General features: G+C 39.8%; 3 protein-coding genes and 1 non-coding gene across 6 annotated transcripts in view; 2 read left to right on the top strand and 2 right to left on the bottom strand.

Annotated features, from left to right (window-relative positions):
- Window positions 1–1335: 1335 nt before the first annotated feature.
- Window positions 1336–13137, bottom strand: DNASE2B (deoxyribonuclease 2 beta). Of its 3 annotated transcripts, XM_066372213.1 has the most exons (6): window positions 12875–13136; window positions 9871–10048; window positions 6477–6558; window positions 3733–3894; window positions 2304–2501; window positions 1343–1953 (listed from the first exon to the last, which is right to left on the bottom strand). In XM_066372213.1, the coding sequence occupies exons 1-6, from the start codon at window positions 13024–13026 to the stop codon at window positions 1613–1615; spliced, it is 1113 nt and encodes a 370-aa protein (XP_066228310.1). In that variant the 5' UTR covers window positions 13027–13136; the 3' UTR covers window positions 1343–1612. The 3 variants fall into 3 exon arrangements, with proteins under 3 accessions (XP_066228311.1, XP_066228312.1, XP_066228310.1); XM_066372214.1 differs by lacking the exon at window positions 2304–2501 and having other exon boundaries at window positions 1336–1953; window positions 12875–13137; XM_066372215.1 differs by lacking the exons at window positions 9871–10048; window positions 12875–13136 and adding an exon at window positions 6668–6787 and having other exon boundaries at window positions 1342–1953.
- An 899-nt stretch (window positions 13138–14036) lies between these two features.
- Window positions 14037–23974, top strand: part of LOC136400278 (uricase) — a 29849-nt gene continuing 19911 nt past the window's right edge. The window contains exon 1 of the mRNA XM_066376664.1: window positions 14037–14133. Within this exon, the coding sequence (XP_066232761.1) occupies window positions 14104–14133 (30 nt within the window). The 5' untranslated portion in view covers window positions 14037–14103. The remainder of the gene's footprint in view (window positions 14134–23974) is intronic.
- On the top strand, window positions 17606–17681 carry TRNAT-AGU (transfer RNA threonine (anticodon AGU)). Its single transcript has one exon. It is a non-coding gene; the product is annotated as a tRNA-Thr (tRNA).
- The window catches only part of SAMD13 (sterile alpha motif domain containing 13), a 91427-nt gene continuing 86971 nt past the window's right edge, over window positions 19519–23974 (bottom strand). Inside the window, exon 4 of the mRNA XM_066376668.1 lies at window positions 19519–19665. Coding sequence (XP_066232765.1) covers window positions 19564–19665 — 102 coding nt within the window. The 3' untranslated portion in view covers window positions 19519–19563. The remainder of the gene's footprint in view (window positions 19666–23974) is intronic.

Genomic DNA, 23974 nt, shown 5'->3' with positions numbered 1-23974 from the left:
TATTTTATATCTTAATGACTATTTTGTAACTACCAGTTTGTGCTTCTTAATACCTTCATCTTTCCAACCTCCATCCTTCCTCACATCTGGCAACCATCAGTTTGTTCTCTGTATCTATGACTCTGTTTCTGTTCTGTTTTTTTGCTTATTTTGTTGTTTTGACTCCACATATAGGTAAAATCACATGGTATTTGTCTTTTTCCGACTTATTTCACGGAGCATAACATCCTCTAGGTCCATTCATGTTGCTGCAAGTAGTAAGGTTTCATTCTTTTTTATGGCCAAGAAATATGCCATTGTATATGTATGTATATCACTTTTTCTTTATCTATTCTCCTTGATGGACCTTTAAATTGCTTCTGCATCTTGGCTATTGTAAATAATGTTGTAATGAACATAAGGCTACATGTATCCTTTTGAATTAATGTTTTGGATTTCTTCAGATATATACCTAGAAGTGAAAATGCTGAGTTTTAAGGTAGTTCTATTTTTAATTTTTTGAGAAACTTCCATACTGTTTTTCATAGTGGCTGCACCAATCTGTAATCTCACCAACAGTGCAGGAGAGTTCTCTTTTCTCCCTATCCTCACCAATACTTGCAGCTGACATTGTATCACAACATACAGTTTGGGGGCAGGATACACAGTAAAAATTACAGTAAAATAAGAGGAATGTTTTAAAGTCAAGTGACTAAATCAAGGTACATTAAAAAAACAAAAACAAAAGGTGCTAAAAATATTCCTGAATATCTGATACTTCAAAACTCAGATTACATATAAGTTAGCTGCATGTTTTAGTTTATTCTCTCTGTATAGATGATTGCATATATCTTCACCTACTCCCATTTCATACTTGACTTATTTCCACCAGATCATGTGCTATGTAAGTATAAAAAAACTGAACAGTAATTTCTAAGTAACAGACATGCAATTAAAAAATATTAACAAATTCTACAGGACAACTACATTCTACATATTACTCGTTTCTAAACTTTCTTTTGTCTTTTTTGCTGGGTGTGAGAGTCGAGATCCAAATTCCACAGTATTGTCAATGTATCAGGATTATTATCTCCATTTCACAGATATGTAAACCAAGGCTCAAAGAGTTCAAGTGAATGATCCAAGATCATACAGTTAGTAAGTAGCAGCTGCAAGAATGACATGGCTTAACGATAAACCAATGAGAAAGAACTTTAAAAGTAATAGGAGCAAATAGTTTGAAGTACACACAAAGAGAGATGCTTTTTTTTTTCTTTTCAAAAAAATGTAGGTAGGAGAATCAGGGGAGTTTATGAGGGAGATGAAATTTAATCTACAAGATTGCCAGTCAGTCCATGAATAATTGAGAGTTGACTAATCTGGAGCAAATGCTTTTTCTTTAATTCTCATTTTAGTTATACATGACAGTTTATGTTTAGGGATTATAAAAGCAAAGAAGATAAATTGCCACTAATTAGAAGATAAAATGGTAAACGTGGGAGAAAAGTGTTTTACTTGATGATATGTGGATTATAAGTGCATTCACAGGCTTTTAAATATAAAGAATGAATCTAGTGGAAGAAGATCCATTGTCAATGTTGAAAATGATAGTATATATGTCCATTCACCAAGTTTAGTTACAGTTCTCATAATATGAAACTAACCCTTTAAATGCTTGGTAAATGTGCTTATTCTGGGTACAAATGAATCCTCCACTTCTGAAGGCTTGATATGGGCTTCGATTTAAGTCTCCAATACATGTCCAGCGATTTTTGGTGTCTTTTTGGGAAATACACCATTTGGCATGATCTTGAGAGGAATTGAAATAAGATTGTCCAGATATCTTAATTGCTTTGACATTGTAGACATGATAAGGAAGGGAGCAGTTTGAAGGAAGCTCTTGTCTCTTTCGCTGCCAGGTTTCAGTTAGCAAGTGCGTCTTCAACCGTGGAGCCATCCAGGCTGCAAAGATGTCTAGGGTTTATAAGGAGAAAGATAGTGAAGTTAGTAATTATATTTAGATAAGTGTCTGAAAATATCCTCAAGAATAAAAATCAGCATTCATCGCTGATATGCAGGTGTCACATGAGCAATAATAACAACATAATTAAAATTGGTGGATGAAAAACATTTTATAAATGCTAAAGTAATATGCAAATAAAAGTTATTATCATTATAATAAGATGATATTGGTGTCCAAAAATGTTTCCATCCCTTTTCTTACTTCTTTTTTCCTGAATAATCAGTATATTTCATCTACACAATCCAAAATGAGTTCAACAGTCAAGTTATGTAGCATATTGTTTGATGATGGTCTTTCATACCATCAAGAAAAGAATCTGACTTTGCAAAATGAAGGAACTTTTGTCCCTGGGCTGACTGAAGTGTGGCAAGGTGCTGGCCAGGGACCTCTGCTGAGCTGGTCCTGGCACACAGCTGGGGCATGTAAATGAGCTCCTGGTGAAATGTGGCTGGGATGGAACAGCTGTAAATGTTTGGGTTGCAGACCAAAAGCTGAGAATCTGAAAAAAGAAACAATAAAGAAAAATTGAGACTTAAGATACCAATGGAAATACTGTTGGTATTACTGATATTTTGTGAATTCAAAAACAATAAAAGTATTCCCTTCTTTAAGCCAATAGCTTTCAGATAACTTTTGGGTTAAAATAGTTGGTACCTATTGAGCACGTACTACTTCGCAAGCATTGTTCCATGAGTTTTATGTGCACTTACTAATTAATCCTCATAGCAATCTTATTATTAGCTGAGTTTGTCTATCATTATCTTTATTTTATAGATGAAATAATGGAGAATTCATGTCACATAGCCATGGTTATCATGTTTGTAACTGATGGAGTTGATATTCAAACCCAGGCAGTCTAGTCTTGGAGGCCATGGTTTTTCTCCTATATGTATGCATATACAAGTAGAGAGCTCCCATGTACCAATCATCCAGCTTCAGGGATGATCAGCTCATGATGTGCACACTGAAGCTCTATGCTATTCAGATGTCCAATTATTACATGAACTCTACTACTTAGACAGGTTGGCTTTGGCTCAGAAATCCTTGTCATAGGTGAAAATTGGATGAAAGACATTTCTAAACCTCTTTTATTTTGAAATAAGTCACTCTTTGCCGCTATTTAGCAGCCAACTCAGTAAAAAGTGATTTGTAATACAGTGTTCCTTGCTTTCTTCCCTGTCAGAGTTTTCCAAACCAGAGTAACTGGGCCATTTGAACTTGAGACCTTAAAGAAAGATCATCTTGGGGCTCAGAAGGGTCAGGTTGGCAGCCTACAGGCAACATGAGATCTGCACAATTAAAAAAAAAGACCCCCCCCTAGATTTCCGGTAACTCTTAAAAATTATGGACATCCATAACCATTAGGTCTACATTCCTGCAGAGCTACAACAATATGGAGCTGAAGCTTCTGAGGGAAGCCAGGGAAAACCCCAGTTTGTAACAATCCCCACTGCCCATGCAACATTCAAATATTCCACCTATTTCTGTTACCTGCCTGGCCCCTGCAGACATTTGAAACTATGCCCCTGATCAAGTGTATAAAATTCAGTGCAGGACCAGGAACCAAGGCCCAATAAGTGAGCCTGCCCCAGGGCACCTCATGGCAAAGCCAATATTAGAATATAGAAATCAGAGGGTCTCTGAATAGAGAAACAAATAAAGTGGCAAATATATTAAGACAGCCCCTTCCTCAACATTATTCTCTCTCCTTTTACACACTCTGATGTTACCTATTGCTTTATACTGTTTGTACTTGAAAGTTACACAGAAGCCAGTTTGTCCATTCCGTCTCCCTGTGGGTGGATAATCATAGCCTTCTTCAGGAATTGGAGGAAAGTTGGGAATAGAATGAATCAGCCAGAACCCCTGGACTCTGTTCCACAGCAGTAAACCTACCAAAGATACAGTTAATACTGATAAATCAGAGAAACATAGCTCCATTTTAAAAATACAGTTCAGAGTTGCAACATTTGAGCCCATTTATATTTCAGGCTAATATTTTATTAGGCTGATAATCAATCACAAGGAACATGCTAATTTTTTCAAAGGTTTTAAAACCAATTCAGGCACACATTGTATTGCCCATTTCGGATAATAAGCCACCACAACAGGGGGTCCAGGGCGGCCACCCTGCAAAGAGGTTGGAGGAATTTCATTTGAGACGACAAAGAAAATTGGTTTTGACAGAATGCAAACTTGCTAAATTGAAATTCAACCTTGTTAAACTATACGATCACCTGGCAAGCGTTAGGTATATCTTCACTGCTAAGCAGCGAAGTTATTTTTAAGAGCTGGCTAAAAAGCACAGTTGAAAGAGAAAATAGCAAATGAAGAAATGTACTTGCAATAATTTCTTGTAAAGAATCAGTGCTCTTTTATTTGTGGTAGAATCCCCAAATCCACAAGCACAGAATAAAAGAAGCAAAGAGGAAAAAAAGGGAGGCCATGTTACAACATTTCGGTTAATTGTGTTTAGCAAAAATCTCTAGAGCAAAATAACATGGAGGCCAGAAAGGGAGAAAACAAAGATTTTCATCATCTTGTGATGTGGCAAAAAGAACCCTGTCCAGCAGGCATCTGTGACTATTTCCGTTTTGATAGGCTAACAAGACTTTCTAGCTTGTATATGACCATGCAAACATAAAGCTCATTCACTTTTGCCTTATCGTTAAGTGGAAACCAAATGCCTGCCAGTTATTTCTCTTTCACAAACACGATTTAAGAAAGCATACTATTGCTCTCTCAGTGCATATAAAGTCAATACCTGTTAGTGGATGGAAAAAGCTCAAAATTCTGTTGTTTATCTGAGTTGGATAACTTTCAGGGGCTAGCGTCTGCCCTGATGAGTGTGCTATTTGGCTGAAATCTTAACCTCCTGGTATGAATGCTAAAGGATGTCAAGGCACTTGGCAAAGAGAACTCCTCAACTTGATATTAGGCCCTAATCCTTTCCAAGTCTTTTCCTCCAAACCCTTGCAGCAACTAACAGAGTGGAATGAGAGTGGTGGTAGGAGGTTGTTGGCAGAGAAGTTGGAGAATGTGACATATTATAAAAACTGTTAGGTTCCATGCAAATAGGACCATCAGGAGGGCGACCTGGCAAAAATCAGAAGCACTCAATGATCATGATATCTGACAGTCATTACAAATTATATTCTTAATCAGGGGTTGCAAACTGTCAACCCACACACAGAGCAAATTTAGCCTGCAGATACATATGATTATGCTTGAAGACTATTTTTAAAACTTTTAATTCATTGCCAACATTTAAAAACTGGAAGATTTCCTACAAATACTAATTTTCAACATCCTCTGAAAAATTGCATTGCTATAAGGCATGTTGAGTAGTAACTGCTCCCTTAGACTCAGTATGTACTCTCCACTTTTCCAGTTACTTTGCCAGGTCAGCCCACTTCCCTTGCTGACATCACTTTCCTGTCCCTGGAGACAGTTGAGTTTGGAACCTTCTGAATACTTGCTGCCATGAAAAGTAATTCATAATTTATTATGTTGAAAAAAAAGGTTGAAAACTAGTCATAACAATAGTTTTATAAAAATGTTTAAGACTATGTATGATTTAAAAAAAAGGTAGAAAGGATTAAGTGTGATTATCTAATGGTTATTAAGATTACAGATTAAGATTTTTGTTTACTGGCATTTTGAATTTTTAAAAAATGCATGTGTATATATATATATACACTGCTCACAAATATTAGGGGATCAGGGAACATGCAGATATGCCAGTACTTTCAGCCTTTTGTAGAGAGCATTTTCACCAATGAAATAAAAGTTAGGTTTGTGTCTCATTTGCATAATTGAACAACTTTGTTTGACTTGTCATTTGCTTTTCTGATGTTCTTGTTTAATAAAAAAATTCAAATGCTTCTTTTTTTATTGCTTCATATTCATTTTGAAATATCCCCTAATTTTTATGAGCAGTATACATAGTTTGTAAGTAGAAAAATACCAAAAGTTACTCTAAAAATTTCTATAATATATAACAATATATAACAAATATATAACAAAATTACTATAATGTATAAACTATTTAAAATCAATTATTTTATTTTATTTATTTTTAAATGTGTATTTCAAAGAGAACTATACACTAAGATGAGTAAATTTTACTCTATGTAAATTATCCTTTAATTAACTTGACTGAAATGTGTGTATATACATAGAGACACATACACATTTTATAAAGACTGGCTGGTATTCTCAGCAGTCAATACCTGAATTTCTGTTATAAAACACACATGCACACATTTAAAAATATGTTAAGAATAAAGCATGTTTGAAAAGGAAATTGCTCAAATTATGAATTATAACTTGTGATATAGAAATCACGTGTTTTGATAACTGAAAATAAAGCATTAAAAAGTAAAGCTATTTTTTTGGTGTAGAATATAAGGATATTCAAGATGGAATACAAACATTGATTTCCAGTAGGAGAGAGAAACAGTCTTTGTCATACCTTTGGTGTGTCCATATTTTCTGCTGTAATTCTTAGATTTAGGGACACCATCATTGTACATTAGATAGGCAGTGTTGTTACTCTGCAAGAACATATCAGGGTCATAGTGGTGTAAATCCTTCACTTACAAATATGATCACAACATTTCTACCAGCTACCTTGCCTGCAATACAGAGCTTTCATTAACTCACATTAAGAAGTAATCCATTCCTCTAATTGGCAGCTTCTCCATCAATATGAATTCTGGGACATCCAAGACAAGGGACAGGAAGTTCATTCTCAACCAGGCATGGCTTTATCTTGTGTGACAGGAGCCCTCTGCATTGTGATATGTGTGTGAGGGTGATATTCCTATTTCTCTGGGTTGTTTTGGAGCCATGTTTCTGATTTGGCAACTAGTACATAATAAAAAAAAAGCACTCAAATATTAGTTCAGGAAATGAAGGAGGAACACCCAGCCAAGGATTACACCTGGGTTGTTTTTTTTTCCATTGATATTATAGGCACAATGTAGATGTGGTTGTCAGGATCTGGGGTCCTGCCTTCTTTATGCTCCATTGCTTGGTCAGAGCTTTGTGTTTAATTTGCATTCTCATTCTTTGCTCCTCCTACTTCACTGATTCGGGAAGGTTTTTCCTCAACCCCTTTCTGCATCATTTCACCTTTCTAATGTGGTATTTCCCGCTTAGAAAAACTGGTGATATTGAATGTGTGCTATTGGATGTCCCCTGGTAAGGCAAAATACAAATAAATCTCCAAACAGTTGGCCAAACCTCTGAGTCAAAATAAAGCTATTATTTTGAGAGTATCTCAGTGTTGTGTTTTAGAAACTTGCTTATATTTGTCCTGTGTGGCTTCATTTCATTTTTGTCTCGAATCAGTGACCTTTATTGAAGCCAATAATGTTGGTATTAAAAAAAAAATCTCAGAGACATAATTCAAAGCCAGAAAGGACAACCCATTTTCTAAAACAAACAAACAAACAAACAAACAAACAAAAAAGGCCCTTGCTTTTCTCTCAGAAAAAAAGTCAATAACTGAATCTCTTATAGTTGCTTAATTAGTGAATGTAATCTAAAAACATTTGTAGAAGCACATGTAACATAATCTGTGTAGCATTCTTGGCTACTGTGTTTAGGAATATCAGGAAAGTAAGCTGTTTTCTCACCCTCATTTCCCATAATTGACCAAGCTACTGCTGGCGTTTATGTCCTCCTCTGGAGAACGCTGACAGTTAGTTAGCTATTTGTTAAGCCTGCAACAGATGTGGTAATGAGACCATTGTGTGCCTTTGGGGTGCAATGTAGATGGGCTCTGGAAAGATTCAATGAGGAAATGTGTTCTTGTACTAGATGGCATGTATTATTCTAACCAGGTTTGAACAACCAGCTAAGGTTATAGGGGGTGTGGCCCTAGTGAGGAGAGAGGCTCTCTGATACAGGGGAAATCATGGATTTAGGAATAGGCAGACATAGCATGTGCCTTTGGACAGCTTTATTCCTTTCACACATATGTTGGGTATTATTTGGACTATGAGATATTGAATAACAGAGTACGGTGTCTCCCCCCAGACTAGCAGGGAATATAGACAAGCACATATAGGTAACTGCAACATAGTCTGATAAGTGTTATTATGAAGGTGTGTGGAAGGTTCTTATTTACAAAGACAAAAGAAAAGAAACTATTTTAAATGTAATCCAGATACTGGCCTAGGTCACCTTGACATTTGAGATTTAAAACCACTTGGTCTGATCTTGCCTCTTACTCTCAGAAGTTCAGTTCCAGGTCAGGAGGTGGGAGTTACGTTCTCAGTCACGCTGGCACATAGTTCCGGTTTCCACAAAGCACCCAGTCTCACCGGGACATCGCCCACTAGTGTTCTTCCTGTGGCTCCATGCCAACGCGATGTGGAAATCAGCCCCTTTACAGTCCTTTTTTCCCTAGAATCCGTCACTCAAGGCTTTGTGTATGAGCAGGTTTTACTGAAGGCATGAGCATAGAATGACTGTACGTTATCACGCTGAGCGCCCCCTCGTGCCCATCTCCCTCCATCTTCCTTGTACTTGTTAGTTAATTCCTAGCTCCCGTCTGCCCTTTTTTTTATATTGCAGAGCAGTGTAGCTCTAGGCTTTGGTGTTTCTTTTGAGCCTCCAAAGATCATTATTATATTCTACCAAACTAAGATCCGTTGCCCCAACGAAGGTAAATGACAGTGGCTTTACACCGGCCCAGCTCCGCCTGGGAGATGGGGAGGGGAACCAGGAACCTGTGTGCTTTCTCACTGCTGAGTTGAGTTCCACGTCTCAGCCCCAACCCCGGCTAGCAGAAGCAGCTGCAGGCAGTTTTGATTTTACATAATAATCTATTAATTCAAAATAGAGTTGTTGCTGAGATAAAATATTTTTTAAAAGTACCTAAAACAGTGCTTGGCACATCAGATATATTCAAACAGCCTACAAATAAGTTTTGACTTTAACTTGGCTCTGATGGCTGGTCTTAATGGCAAGTGAAAAAAGTGAATAATAGCAGGCACAGTGACAGCGCTCTGCACATTTTGAGTCATCCTTCAGATACACAGTCTCACAGTATTGTTGTAGGAAGTAAATGAATTAACATACATAAAGGCCCAGCACATTGCAATTGCTGTCATTTTATACATTTATGTCTCTATAAGTTGTTAGTAAATGCATACATGAGTTTAAACGGACAATGATTATTGTTTGATTTTACTGGTCACCCTTGGTTGTTGGTTGGAAAGCAGCATCTTGTCACTGTATAGCACATGGTGCCTGGAGCCCTGGGAGACGGCCCACACGAGGCCAGCAGGCCTCCTTACCTATGTTTTCTTTTGCTCGTTAGCTCACTGCCTAATGAAGTCCCGATAACAAGTTTAATCACCATCCAGGGAAGTTAGTTCCAGGGTCTTAAAGTAGAGTCCTAGCCCTCAACCTACCATTTTGAAAAAGATTATTTAAAAGGAAGACTGAGTGACCCTTTACACAGGTCGCCACCACTCATAACCACCGTAGCATGAATAGCCAGCCCCGTAACTCGTGATATACTGATCAAAGAGCTACATTGCGTTGTAACAGGAGAGTGCTGCTGTACTGAGCAAACTGGCCAGATCTGGCATCCAGAAGACTTCCGTATCTAATTATCCCGCACCTTGTCCAGTGATACCATTGGACGTGGTACCACTGAATGTACCAACAATTTGACATTACTGTAGAGTCTGATAACATATTCCCTAAGGTCTTGCTCAGTTCGATTCAGATTGTGAATCAACTTGCTAGGATTAGGAGTTGGAGAGGTGAGCAGTTAAAATCTTTTGGAAGCTGTAGATTCTGTTTTATGCATTTCATGTGATTCAAATTAATAATTAACTATAACCTACCTTGGAGGCATATGCTTCATACAGCTGTTCTAATGTCCTTCCCAAAATACTCTCAGTGGTATTCATTAGTTGCTTACTCCTCCTCCAGCTTCTGGTTGTGGAGTCTAGGTATAAGTACTCTAACCCAGTCGTTGTACTTTTCTTGTCTTGCCTTTTAGGTAACTTATAAAAGGCAAACCTAACAAAGGAAATAATTATGAATTACTAACATTTATTGACTGCCTCCCTGACAACAGCCACTGTGGTAAGCACTTAAATATATCACTTCACTTATATTTCACAAAAGGGCTCTAGTTCTAAGGAAAGGGATGTGTTCAAGTTCTTAGCCTTTTTCCCCAACTTCATTCATTCTTGCTGATTCCAGAGAAGGAAATGTGAATCTGACTGGATATATCCTAAGACGTTAACTGGCCTGGTGGGTGGGATTTCTTTAGTGAAAGTACAGGTATAGTGAGAGTGCCTCTCTCGGTTGTTTCTACAGTCCCTATGGCTACGCCAGGGAGAAGGCCAAGGCCAAGGCCCAGGCCAGCCCTGGCATGGTCTTTGATGTGTTTTTCTCTTCTGCCCTCAGTTCTTGGCATGTTCCTCTTCGCAACTGACTTGTTGGGTATGAGACTTGGGTTTGGGCTTTCGGGTGGGTGGAGGCTCCCCTGAGCCTCTGGCCTAACCCATATTCTTCAACTCGGCTTATCAGAATGCTCTGCATTGAGAATTAAGGGCCAAGGCCAGTTAAGTAAGTAAGTACTTTGCTTTCCTTTTTACTACTGTTTCCTGCTTGCCTATCTCCTTTGGGGAGGAGAGGTGGTTGGGCCAATATACCACTACTGGGCATGTTTGGATCATCTAGCTCAGGGTTTCTCAGTGTGCTCTATTCACATCTTGAGCCAGAGCATTCTTGGTTGTGGGGGAGCAGTGCACGGGTAGCATCCCTGGCCTCCACCTATAAATTGCCAGTAGTGCTTCCCAGTTGTGCTGATCGAAACTGTCTGCAGACATTGTTGAAAGTCTCCTGAGGGCAGAATCGCTCCGGTCTAGCCAAATACTCCCTAATGGCACAAACTGCATGTTAAATTCTCAAATGCTCACAGTAAAGCACGCATTGTAATGTGTCTTAACTGCAGTAAAAACATCTCACCATTTACTTAGCTGTCCTCAGTCTTACACGTCAATTTAAATAGACTTCTTCCTGCCCTGACCATGCTTTCTTACTCTCAGGGCAAGTTCCTCACATGTGGCAGGCAGCAAGAAATTATTCATTGGTGCTGACTTAGTACTCTGCCCTTTAACTCTCCCAGTAAGTTGTAGCAGCTTGAGACTGTCTTACAGTCTGCTCAGCTCAGCATTCCCTCTGACCGACAGTGCTCAGTTATATGTCCATTTACTTACAGCGAGAATATATTTTAAATATTGATAACAGTTTGGTGGCCCACCAGTGAAGGGTGTGTAAATTGTAAGTGTGCCAAGTAGTAGTTGAAGATTAGTGCTTTTAAATATTTTTTCTGTTATATGTTGAAGATTCACAAATGGATTTCTAGCCCAGACCTCTGTGCTGAGGTTAGATAAAACTAAATGATGCAAGGATGTTCCAGAAAGGTTTATCTTCATATTTTTGAAACCAAATTTGTGACATTTTTCTCCAAATCTCCTCATCTCCTGCTGTTAGGAAATATATCCATGCGAGCAATGTAAAAATCTTCCTTAACTTCTCCCTTTCTTCTACAACCTTCAGCCAACCCATTACTAAGTCTCCTCCGAGTGTTCCCTCCTCTCTACTTCCACTACCACTTCTCCGAGTTGAGTCCACACCTCTTCTCACCTGTAATGCTGCCAGGGTCCTGTTGGTCTGCATGACTCTAGACTGATCCCCAGCTGGCCAGCCTTCATAGACTGCTAGCGGGTTTTCTAAAGCAGATCTGACCACATCATGTCCCTGCCTGAAGTCCTCAGTAGCTCCCTTTCAACATCAAGTTCAGACTTGGGCTCGGTACATGAAGCTATTCATGACCTGGCCTTCACCTGTCTCCCTAAGCTCACCTCCTACCATCTCCTCACCTTCTCCTGAAGAGCCAAAAATGCCTAACTGCTTCCAAACTGGTCTCTGGACCTCTTCATGCTCCTTCATTGGCCTGAAATGTCCTTGCTTCTCCCTTGTTTTTCTAACTTACATTTGTTCTTAACACTTCGCTCAAAACTACTTCCTCAGAGAAGCCTTTTGGGCTCTATGCTCCTCAGTGCCTCATCTACACCCTTACCACGTAACTCTGAGCTCCTTGAGGGCCAGACTTCATATCTGAATTTTCAAAACTCAGCACAGGGCCTGGTATGAGCTCGGTAACTATTTGCTGACAGTCTGCGTGAGCATGCCTGTGTTCTCTAGCCTGAAGTTTACACAAAGCTTGACTCCAAACATAACATCAAACCAAAATATCCCAATTAAAGAGTGAAAAAGTGATCAAAGCTTTATGGGAATCCATGACTATGTTACAAAGCTGTGTTCTGTCTCTTTGACGCTGTTCAAGAGGCCACTGACCTATCCCTCACTCCAATAGCTGCCTGTGCTGCCGAATGAACAAGGTTAACCAAACAGTCCTATGTATGATCCTGCCCTCCTTCTTTCCAAAAGAAAGTCATCTGCCTTCTCTCCTTTGTCAGTTTCTCAAAGGATGTTGGGAGGGTTCTGTTAGCAAAGCCACAATGCAATGAAAGGAAATTGGCAATTGAAAGAAGTTGTCAGCTCTACCCCACATCTATGGCTTCCAGCCTTGCCCTGCTGAGAGCAATGAGTCAGGCCCATGGGGGCTTCAGCTTTTTCTCAGAGGGAAGATCCTTCACTCAGAAACCTACCCTTGTCTGGATATTTGGCCCATTTACACATTTGATTTCATTTCTTCTTAAGGGAGGAAGTGGGGTAGAATTCTCCTTGGAACTTCACAGTGAACCACTTTGCTTCTGATATGCTGGCTCTCTGCTTGCATGTCTCGAACCTTACATTTCATTTACTTACCAATCCACAGCATCACCTTCTTCATTTCTGCATGATATTGTTGCCTCCAGGACCCCAAAGAAGCCAAGGAAGAGCAAAGCAAGGGTTATTCTTAGACTTGCTGTCATTTTCTGTTGCCTCTGTTCCATGCCACACCAGAAAACTTTCCACATAGATTGTGGAGTCTTAGTTTCAAGTCTCTCTTGGGCTGTGCTGGCTCTGACGTTTGATTCCGTTTACCTCTGCTGTTTGTGTTTTGCACATTTTCAGAATGGGATGAATCTAATGTAGTCAGTCCTGTGATTCAGTCACAGCATACCAGCGTGACTCAGGGTGCCTTTGTGCTAAATTGTTGACTGGTTTGCAATGTCATCAAAAAGTTCTAGAGAGAAAAAAGGATATATACTTAACCCTTTAGAGCAGGGGTCCCCAAACTACGGCCCGCGGGCCGCATGCGGCCCCCTGAGGCCATTTATCTGGCCCCCACCGCACTTCCGGAAGGGGCACCTCTTTCATTGGTGGTCAGTGAGAGGAGCATAGTTCCCATTGAAATACTGGTCAGTTTGTTGATTTAAATTTACTTGTTCTTTATTTTAAATATTGTATTTGTTCCCGTTTTGTTTTTTTACTTTAAAATAAGATATGTGCAGTGTGCATAGGGATTTGTTCATAGTTTTTTTTATAGTCCGGCCCTCCAATGGTCTGAGTGACAGTGAACTGGCCCCCTGTGTAAAAAGTTTGGGGACCCCTGCTTTAGAGTATAAGGTAAAGTTCAGTAGACAGGGAATTCCATGTTGTTAAGTAGATGCTGAATTAAATATATTTCATGTTTTTTCCCCTCCCCTAGGATTGTCTTTGAGTGAGAGCAAATGCTTGTGGTTCATACATTACACAGAAATGACAGATTTCATGGTTCAGTGGCAACTATTGATAGTATCTAGCACTTGGAATATTCTCTATCTTAAGGAAATAGTCCCTAAAGGGTATTTCAAAGGGTTGTTTCATAGTAAGAGCAAATTTAGTTGTATTTTACCAAAGATGTTTACATATGGTCCCTACCTCCTGGTTTTAGCCACTCAGCATGGTGTTGTACTTTAATGAGGCCCTGGTGTCCAATTGGCTGTAATGCAATCAGGCAAACATATTGACCGCTCTTCAAGTCAAATAAAAAAATGTTACAAACATTTGTTTTGCCCAAACTAGTTTTTTTCACTTTTGAAACTGAATCTGAAGTTGAAGGCTAAGAGAAAATGGCCCATTACCATAACAACTATAAGAAGGTGAGACCTTTCTCTTTTTAGAGGAGGGGAGGGATAGCTAGGCATAGGAAAAAAAATTTTCTTTAAGTGCATGATGCTTTGATGTCAATTATTAAAAATGTTATTATACTAAATAGTAATTTACCTCATATCTGGAAATCATTATGGCCCTGATTTGTCTCTGAACTCATGGACCTATTTCAGAGCCACTTAAGGATTCAGACCAACTGGGCCCTTGCAAATCGGATTAGTTCTGTGTTTATATGGGAGTTGTTCAGCATTCTTGGGGCTCATAGGAAAGGGAGGGCTTGGGTCCTATTTATTCTAAAAAAGAGTTTTGTGAAAGATGTCCAGACCACCCATTCACATTTTCGTGTGGCCCCTATAAAAAGGCAGAATTCTGGGCCTCAATTCAAACCTGCTAAATTAGAATCCTTCTGGTTAGGCTCAAGAATCTACATTTTTTACAAGGTTTTTGGTAATGCTGGTATACCCTAACTTTGAGACTCACTGCCCTGAAGCCAAGGCTATGTTATATCTGGTAGACTCACAACCTTGGTTTACCAAATTAGTAAACCAAGAAACATTTTTCTGACCATTCATCTGTGGCTATTGTTTTGTTATATTATTGCATTCAGGAAAAAAAAAGATCTCACAACTCCAACCTTTTCATCAATTTTAAAACATTTTCTTTTAAACTTTCACTTTTCTAAGTTAAAGTAAAATAAAATTAATTTTATTTATTTCATGGTACTTTTTGGTATTACAATGGTAACATCTGAATATGCCAGGTTTAGGATTCAGTGATAATGCCCTTAGAGGATGTGGAGAATATAAGCGTATTGTTTTCAGTTGCCCAGCAAGTAATAGATGATCTACAAATGTTAGCTAAGATTATTTTTACTACAACTTGAGCTCTTCCTTTGGTTGAGCTCGGGTACATTGCTATTAAGATGGTTTTTGCCAAATCTAATTTTATTTCAAAGTCTTGAAAAATGCTGTTAGGTTACTTTCTAACAGATGTTGCTTTCAGTAAGTTTTCTTATCTCCCATTGTTGTTGACGTGACATGTCGATTGTCAGTCAACAACCTTCCTATGCAATCATTAGGTGTCCAACATTGTACTGGATATTGAAGGGCTTCCGGAATTTCAACATTATCCGAAAGCCTCGATTCCAGTGTGTCCCAGTTTTTACTAAAAACAACAAATTAATGTCATGGACAGAAGCACAACACTTTGATTTTAGTGGATGGAGAAAATACAAACTGGACTTAATGGTTTTTGTAATATTACCTTCTTTTGAAGCCCAAGCAATACAATATTGTAAAAATACCATCTCTGCTTCACAACATGATCAGCCCTAGAAATAAATAGAGAATCCCTTCATTGTAGCTTGATTAAATGTATAGAACAAAGAAGAGTTTTTCAGTTGGTAATGGTCTTCTTATAGTTGAAAGGTTACATTCGTTTATCCAATAACCCTAGAAAATCTCAGGCTTGATCTCTTGGACTTATGCCTCTTCCACATTTGCTCTATTATGTCTTCCTAGTACGTTTCATGTCTCTATCAGTATTCCATCTCCTGCATGTCTGCATGAATCCTTGATTCTTTACTTGGATCCGTCTTCCAGTTCTCTCGTACTCTTTTTGGCAACATTAATCTATTACTTAATCTATCTCTTCCAAATAACGAATTCTTCCTTCAGCTGCACTTAATCTGTTTATTAATCCATTTATCAATACATTTCAATACATTTCTAGAAGGTATGTGGGGTTCTTTCTCAAATTTACTTGGTCATTTTATGGTCACTTGTTTCTTGCTCAAGAGAAGCTACACTCTATTTCAAGAAGATAAGTTCAACTTCTCACTTACTTCTGTAAAAATATTAAGTATATGATTTTTCTATTTTATGTATGATAATTTCAATATCTGAAGTCTTTGCAGGCCACACTTTGCTGTTGGTTATTTCTGTAATTCTCTCTCTCATGATACCTTGCTACCTTGTGTACTTTAGATTTTGGGCTGCGAGTTTGTGTTTATGGAAGCTTAATCAAATGTGAGAATTTTTTTAGATTGAGATAAAGTTGTTTTTCTAGACCCTGGTTGTGCTGGCTTTATCAGTGTTTAGTCACCCTGTGAAGACTTCTAGGAGTCAGGCTGTAGGCTATATTTATTTATTTAATTTTCAATAGCCATTTTAGGTATGGTTTTCATACCATAAAATTTATCTAAGTTAAACTTTTTTTTTTGTTCAAACTTATACAAGACTGTTGATGTATGGAGTAAAACCTAGAACGTGATACACTGAGAAAAATGTTGATATACTTGTTGGGGGGAGACTTGAATTATTTTGATGAAAATGGGATGAGACAAGCAAAAAGTCTCAGATATTTGTAAAATAAAGAACTGTTCATTAGAGATGTGGTTAAAATAAATACCATATTTTTCGCTCCATAAGATGTACCTGACTGTAAGACGTACCTAGGATTTTGGGGAGGAAAATAAGAAAAAAAATACTCAGAACCAAATGGTGTGTTAAAATATTTAATAAAATATACCACAATAATATATCAACAATGTAAACTCAACAGCAGTATTAACAACCATTAGCACTGTTATTAACAAATGAGAAGAGACTTTAATGTTCAAATACTCTTTTAGTTGTCCGGGAACCCGCAGCAGCTATAAAAAAAAAAAAAAAAAAAAAAAAGGACATTCGCTCCATAAGATGCATGGGCATTTTCCCCTCCACTTTTGGGGGAAAATAGTTTCTCTTATGGAGCAAAAAATACAGTAAATGGAAGAGATCCAGAAAAATTTTATTAGGTTAATTTCTCATTATTCAGGTGGCTTAGTGAATGCCAATTCCTCCTGGAAGCCATCCTTAAATTCTCTCAATCCAGTTTCGGTGTCCCTGCAACACAGACCCAAAGCTCATTGTATTTTTTCAATTAAAGTAATTATCAGAATGTGTTCTAATTACTTGATTATTTTTCTGACACCTTAGAGAGCAGAGGTCAGCCAACTAGCCAAATCTGGCCCACTCTCTGTTTCTGTAAATGAAGAGCTATACACATTTGTTTATGTATTATGTATAGCTTCTTTATGCTATCATGGCAGAGCTGAGTAGTTGCAACAGAGATCATACAGCCAGCAAAGCCTAAAATACTAACTTTCTGATTTTGTATGAAAAAAGTTTGTTCTAGTGCGTAATCTCTATCAGAGCAGAACAGTATCTATTTTGTTTGCTATTGTATCTCCAGAACTTACCATGGTACTTATTACATAGAAGAAGCTAAATAATTATAAGTGAATTAAGAATTGAATGAAAAAGGGTTTGAGAAACTTCTATTGAGGGTTATGTGAATTTAGAATGAATTAAAACTAATCAAAGAAATAAACAAATGTGGTTATGTAGGTAAAATCCCATTATAAAGAACTTCACTAGAATGTCAAGGAAGTAGCTGGATATATTTAAAATAATCAAGCAGGCCCTGGCCGGTTGGCTCAGTGGTAGAGCGTCGGCCTAGTGTGCGGAGGACCCGGGTTCGATTCCCGGCCAGGGCACATAGGAGAAGCGCCCATTTGCTTCTCCACCCCTCCACCGCACTTTCCTCTCTGTCTCTCTCTTCCCCTCCCGCAGCCGAGGCTCCATTGGAGCAAAGATGGCCCGGGCGCTGGGGATGGCTCTGTGGCCTCCGCCTCAGGCGCTAGAGTGGCTCTGGTCGCAATATGGCGACGCCCAGGATGGGCAGAGCATCGCCCCCTGGTGGGCAGAGCGTCGCCCCTGGTGGGCGTGCCGGGTGGATCCCGGTCGGGCGCATGCGGGAGTCTGTCTGACTGTCTCTCCCTGTTTCCAGCTTCAGAAAAATAGAAGAAAAAAAAAAAAAAAAAAGAAAAAGAAAAAAAAATAAAATAAGCAAACCTGGGTGCCATGCCTGCCCCCAACTTTCATTAGCCATGTGGTTTTTTACCAAACTATTTAACATCATGAACATCAGCTTCCTTTTCTATGGTGGAATTCACGATCTGTGCCTTCATAGAGCGCCATCAGGATTCAATGAGAAGCTTTGTGCATAGCCTCTGGCACATAACTAATGGTCATTACATGCTGCTTCCTTCCCCCTTATTTCCTTTTCCTTCCATGTTGTACCTACTTCTCTGTCCTTGCAGTCGGACTAGAAACAGTCCATTGGTAATATGCTTCTGATGATCACAAAATAAGCCAACTTCACTCATTTTCCCAATGGTTCTTAGCCAGATAAAAGTCAGTGTTCAATTCAAACGTAGTGCCCTGTTGAATGAAGCTGAGTTTTCATTCTCCCCTTATTTCACAGTTTAAAATCCTTCCAATAAACAGAATCTGAGCTTAGAATTTTCTTGTAATTAAAAAAGAAAAATGAAGTGTTAGAAAAAGTGATGGTTGGGTGGGGGGCATCTCTCAGCGTTGGGTAAGTTCTGCCTGGTATAGTATAGTAGACTAACCCTTTCAGTCTCAGCAGGGCTCTCTCTACTATACCAGTCTGCCTATCAGCTGTGTGACTTTGGGCTGCTCACTTAACATCTCTGAGCTAGTTTATTTTTAAAATACGGAGTCTTTTTTTTTTTTTTTTTAAGATTTTATTTATTGATTTTAGAGAGAGAGAGTGAGAGAGAAGGGGGGGGAGGAGCAGGAAGCATCATCTTTCACACCAAATCACAAGGTTTTTGTGAGGAATAGATAACATAAGTCTCATTGGGTGGAAAATTTAAAAATTATGTAGAAATATAGGTTTCTGCAATAACATGATCATTACTCCCCTTCTGTTGGGATCAGTATGCTTTTTCCCCTGTCCCTAATCAGTGGAGCGCTTGCCATAGGGGGGTGTGGGGACTCTGACGTATTGGGAAAGAGCATGTCATCTAGAGTCCAATGGGTTGGGCTTTCCTCCTGCCTCTGTCACCTAGTGACTATGAACTTGGCTGGTTACCTATCCCTAACGTCTTCCTTTGTTTAATATGGATGATATGCCTACTTACTCGTTTTTGTTTTTTCTTTTTTGTAAAGAATTAGAGGAAATAATAGATGCAAATTTTCTGAAACATATCAAACCCTCACTAAATGGTTGGTACTATTAGTTTTATTTTCAAGATTTGTACATTAGAAAAGAGAGATCTTTTTTTTTTAACAGATTTTTTTAAATTTTATTTATTCGTTTTTTTAGAGAGGAGAGAGAGAGAGAGGAGCGAGACAGAGAGAGAGAAGGGGGAGGAGCTGGAAGCATCAACTCCCATATGTGCCTTGACCAGGCAGGCCCAGGGTTTTGAACCGGCGACCGACGCTTTATCCACTGCACCACCACAGGTCAGGCCAAGGGAGGTCTTTTATTGTATGCATTTAGTAAGCCTTTCTGGAGGTCCTCATCACTTCTTTGTTGTGAAGTTTCCTGCCCCCAATTCCAGAGGCTCCTCAGGGCCTTTCCAATTCCCTGCCCCAAGGCTGTTGGCGAGGTGGAGAGGTGGTCAGGAATATCAGCACTTCCCTGGCTTTCAGCAATGACTCTCTCTCCCTCTGTAATAGGCAGGGGTATGGAAATCACCGAGCACGTGTAAATGGAGTCTTCCTAAAGTAACGGGCCACTGTTTCTTTCTACCATCTTATATGTATAAACTGTGATGTTCTTAAAACATCTGCTTTTGACAAATCCCTTAGAGTCACCCTTTGAACATAACTCAGGGTACATCCCCCTTTGATAGCAAAAATAAACCACTCTACAGCCTAAAGCAACATGACATTTTCTCCTAGAATCAATATTTTTTCATCTGACATTTAGTAGATCCTACGCAACCAAAAAAATACCAGTGCCTCTACGGTTGTTATTTATTATTATTGTCCTTATCATTACGTATTGTTAAAATTCACCAAAGTGATATTAACGATGTCCATTGGAGTGCTCTTTTTTTAAAGATTTTATTCATTTTAGAGGGGAGAGAGAGAGTGTGTGTGTGAGAGAGTGAGAAAGAGAGAGAAGAAGGGAGGAGTAGGAAGCATCAACTTGTGCCTTGACCAGGCAAGCCCGGGTTTCAAACCAGCGACCTCAGCATTCCAGGTTGACTCTTTATGCACTGGAGTGCTCCTTTTTCTTATGTAAGTCCAGCATTTTTCTCTGAAGTTCTTTTGTTCACAAATATGCAAGAAAATATCCAGGCAAGGGAAAAGCCTGGGCAGAGAATTGAAAGAACTCCTCAGAGACAGCAAGAGAGGCTGTATTCAGCACAGTTCTCCCATCTATCTGCAACTGAGCTGGTATTTACACCGGGCAATGGGTCCTAACTAGCTAGCACTTCTGTATTCCTCTCTGTCATGAAGGGTAGAGATGCTCTTCTAAGACTTGAGAGAAAATTCTAGTTACTTTAAAATTTAAATTTGTAAAAGTTTTCTCTTATTTTTCCCAACATTTTCTGCTTCAAATCCATCCACTGGACCTTGTCAGGTTAACAGCCTCCAGGCTAAGAACCCTTAGACCTGCGACAATCTACATCCCTTTCAATAGGACCTGGAAATAAGAGAACAGTCACTATTTTATCACAGAAGCGAAACTTTTTATATGATTTATTTAAAATCTCTGAAGTTTTCTCCAACGTTACTTGCGGGCAAATAATGGTTCTCTATCCCTTTCTATTTCAAAACATATCTACAAAAAGGGGATTTTCTTTGTGTAGAGCCAGGAACAGATTTACTCCTGCTGATACTTTGTCCAGAGTATTGCACAGAAAATTTAGAGTCCTCTTGTAACTGTGCCTGCAAGCCGCACAAGCCTGGGAAGGACCACAAAAGTATGGAGGCCGAAGCAGGCCTCCTCACAGCAGCAGTCTTTGGCTTTGGCCATCTAGCTCTGAATTGATGTGCCGTCTGGGTATTTATCACTAACAGAAACCAGAAAGACTTTGATGCAAAATTTGACATAGAATTATTGTTTATCAATGATAATTATAGCTAACATTTATTGAACACTTACTATAATATTTGCCAGACACTTTTCTGAGTACAGTACTTTATGTTTTTCCTTGTGTAATCCTCACAGCAGTGCCAAGAGGTCAGCACTACTATTAAACCCACTTTATAGATGGAGAAATTTGCCTCCGTTCAGAGAGCTAATAGGTGGCAGAACAAAGATTCACACAGGCCTGCCAGAGTCCATGGCCTAGAGCCGTGCTCTCGGCCCCCTCCCCATGCCCCAGACTAGAGCGACCTTTGTGTTTCACTGTGCAGTGATCTTGGACATGGATCTCTGCACCACACTGTGCATTACGCACAATAGGGTTCTGGCACTTACTTCTGACAAAGTCTCTGACTTTGGAAATGAGGAGGCCTGTTGCAGGGAACAACCTCAGTTGTGGTCCAGACCATTACCTATTTTGGCAGGTCCTGCTGAGAGACCCTTGGGTGTCCCACACCATTCTTGTTCCATTTGTTCCACCCTCAGATGGTTGTGTCCCTTTGCTCTGATTCACAGGTCAGTAAACCGGATTACTCAAGCTTTGCTCAGGTGCCAAGGCCTAGTCAGGCGCTTGCTAAGGAGCACGGACCCTCTGGCGTGTGGCGCGCTTGACCTCTCCGTCTTGTTAGCAGTGTGTACACTTTGTGCTGCATTGCTGACTCTGTCTACACACAGTTCCGCCCTTCCTGGGCCTTTATTCTCTAGCCGGCTGTGTCTGTGGCCTCCAAGCTATGGTGATCAGTGGAAAGAAGGGGCCTTCCCCACTTTCCCAGGAAAAGGAACTTCCTGATCGGGGTCTGAGCTGAAGCAGCTCTTTCTGTATTGAACTCTTTTGGAGTATTTTTATGAACTATTCTGTGTCATCACACAAGGGGTGGTGGTGGGGTGCACCACCCATTCATTCACGACACATTTATTAAACACCTATTCACGTTCCAGGCACTGTGCTAAGCACTGGGGTTGCCATGACAACTAAGATAAAAATTGTTCCTGCTTCCATAATTTACCATTCCTGAACAAATCAGACATAAAATGAGGGCATTGCAATACAATTTGATAAAGACTCTGATAGGAAAAACCTGCGCTGAGAGCACGTAGAAGAGGCACCTACTTCAGATCTGAAGGGCTGGGGCAGATTGCCGCAGAGAAGTGACATCCGAGACTTGAAGGCCGACTAGAAGAAGTTAGGGGAAGAGGTGGGCAGTTGGGTAGCAAGGAAGAGAAAGATTGTTGAAGAAAGAAGGAACGGCTGATCAAAAGGCCGCAGGCAGGAGAGCTTGCAGAGCCTGGGCGAGCACAGTCAGCTCAGGACGCTGAAGCCGTTTGCAACAGGGTGTGGTAAGACAGGAAGCTGGAGAGATGAGCGGGGCTGGGATATGAAGCGTGGCTGTCACCGAGTCTTTGTACGTGTCACACAGGGACCGCTTGCTTTCACAGACTAAGCTACTGCACCTTGAGTGTTTGTGGCGGTGGAGGGAACTGAGGGATAACAGTTGTTGAGTCTTGCTGTGTACTGGAGATAATGGATAATTTCAGAGACCTTTGGTTCTGAATCGTGGCTCATACCATTCTGGGGCCCCAAACCAGCCAAGTGCCTCTCTCCCCCAGGTAGAATCTCTTGTTGTGTAAGGCACACCAGAGTCTTTCTCCTGCTGCTACCAGTAGTGCTCTTCACTCCAAACACCGGTGCCCTTACTTTGTTTCTCCGCTGCTGCGTCCACAGCCAAGTCTGGCGTGACCACCATTGTTGGGGTCGACCTCACTACACCACAGGGTACTAGGAACTGAACCAGCCAGGCCTTTCACACTCACCAGCAACCCTGCAAGAAAGGGTGGTTGTCTCCATTGGTACAAATGGGAAAAGTGAGGCTCAGAGACATCAAATTATTTGGAGCAAGCCACAAAGCTATAAGCAGCAGGGCAGCATGTGGGCCTTCTCTGGTTCCAAAGCCATAACAACAGTGCCTCTTTCCCCGTCACTATTATAGTTATTAGGATCCCTAAGTCTGCTCTTCCTGTGTTCTTATTGAGCCTTTTCTTGAAAATGAGTTCCCCAAAGATTGGGTCAGAGGCTTTTGAGGGGCCCTTCCAAGAGTTGTCCCTTAAATATGTCCCTCCCACAGAGAAGGGACGGAATGCAGACACCACAAACCTTTAGGGTAAGCAGCATGCCCCACTAAGCTCTGTCTCCAAGGTTTTCTCACTTTCATTAAGAACATTACAATAATTTCAAGAATACAAAATGTTAGCTAGGAGTTAAAATTTTTTCCCCATGGAATCTGGTGATTTTTTTTTTTTAATAATTTTATTTTTTTAATGGGGTGACATCAATCAATCAGGATACATATATTCAAAGATAACAAGTCCAGGTTATCTTGTCGTTCAATTATGTTGCATACCCACCACCCAAAGTCAGATTATCCTCTGTCACCTTCTATCTTGTTTTCTTTGTGCCCCTCCCCACCCCCTTTCCCTCTCCCATTCCCCCCTCCCCCCTGTAACCACCACACTCTTATCAATGTCTCTTAGTTTCACTATTATGTCCCACCTACGTATGGAATAATACAGTTCCTGGTTTTTTCTCATTTACTTATTTCGCTTCGTATCATGTTATCAAGATCCCACCATTTTGCTGTAAATGTTCCGATGTCATCATTTCTTATGGCTGAGTAGTATTCCATAGTGTATATGTGCCACATCTTCTTTATCCAGTCATCTATTGATGGGCTTTTTGGTTGTTTCTATGTCCTGGCCACTGTGAACAATGCTGCAATAAACATGGGGCTGCATGTGTCTTTACGTATCAATGTTTCTGAGTTTTTGGGGTATATACCCAGTAGAGGGATTGCTGGGTCATAAGGTAGTTCTATTTTCAGTTTT

This window comes from Saccopteryx leptura, chromosome 3 (assembly GCF_036850995.1).
Source record: "Saccopteryx leptura isolate mSacLep1 chromosome 3, mSacLep1_pri_phased_curated, whole genome shotgun sequence".
Classification (NCBI taxonomy): Eukaryota; Metazoa; Chordata; class Mammalia; order Chiroptera; family Emballonuridae; genus Saccopteryx; species Saccopteryx leptura.
Note: the sequence above shows the minus strand (reverse complement) of the source record. Positions and strands in the feature narration are given on the sequence as shown.

Coding starts and splice junctions, on each gene's coding strand:
- DNASE2B (XM_066372213.1), bottom strand. CDS start 13,026: ATGTGGAAAGTTTTCTGGTGTGGCATGGAACAGAGGCAACAGAAAATG. Junction 6,559..9,870: donor ATGAAGCATATGCCTCCAAG/GTAGGTTATAGT, acceptor ATGTTCTTGCAG/AGTAACAACACTGCCTATCT. Junction 3,895..6,476: donor AAAATATGGACACACCAAAG/GTATGACAAAGA, acceptor TATCTTTGGTAG/GTTTACTGCTGTGGAACAGA.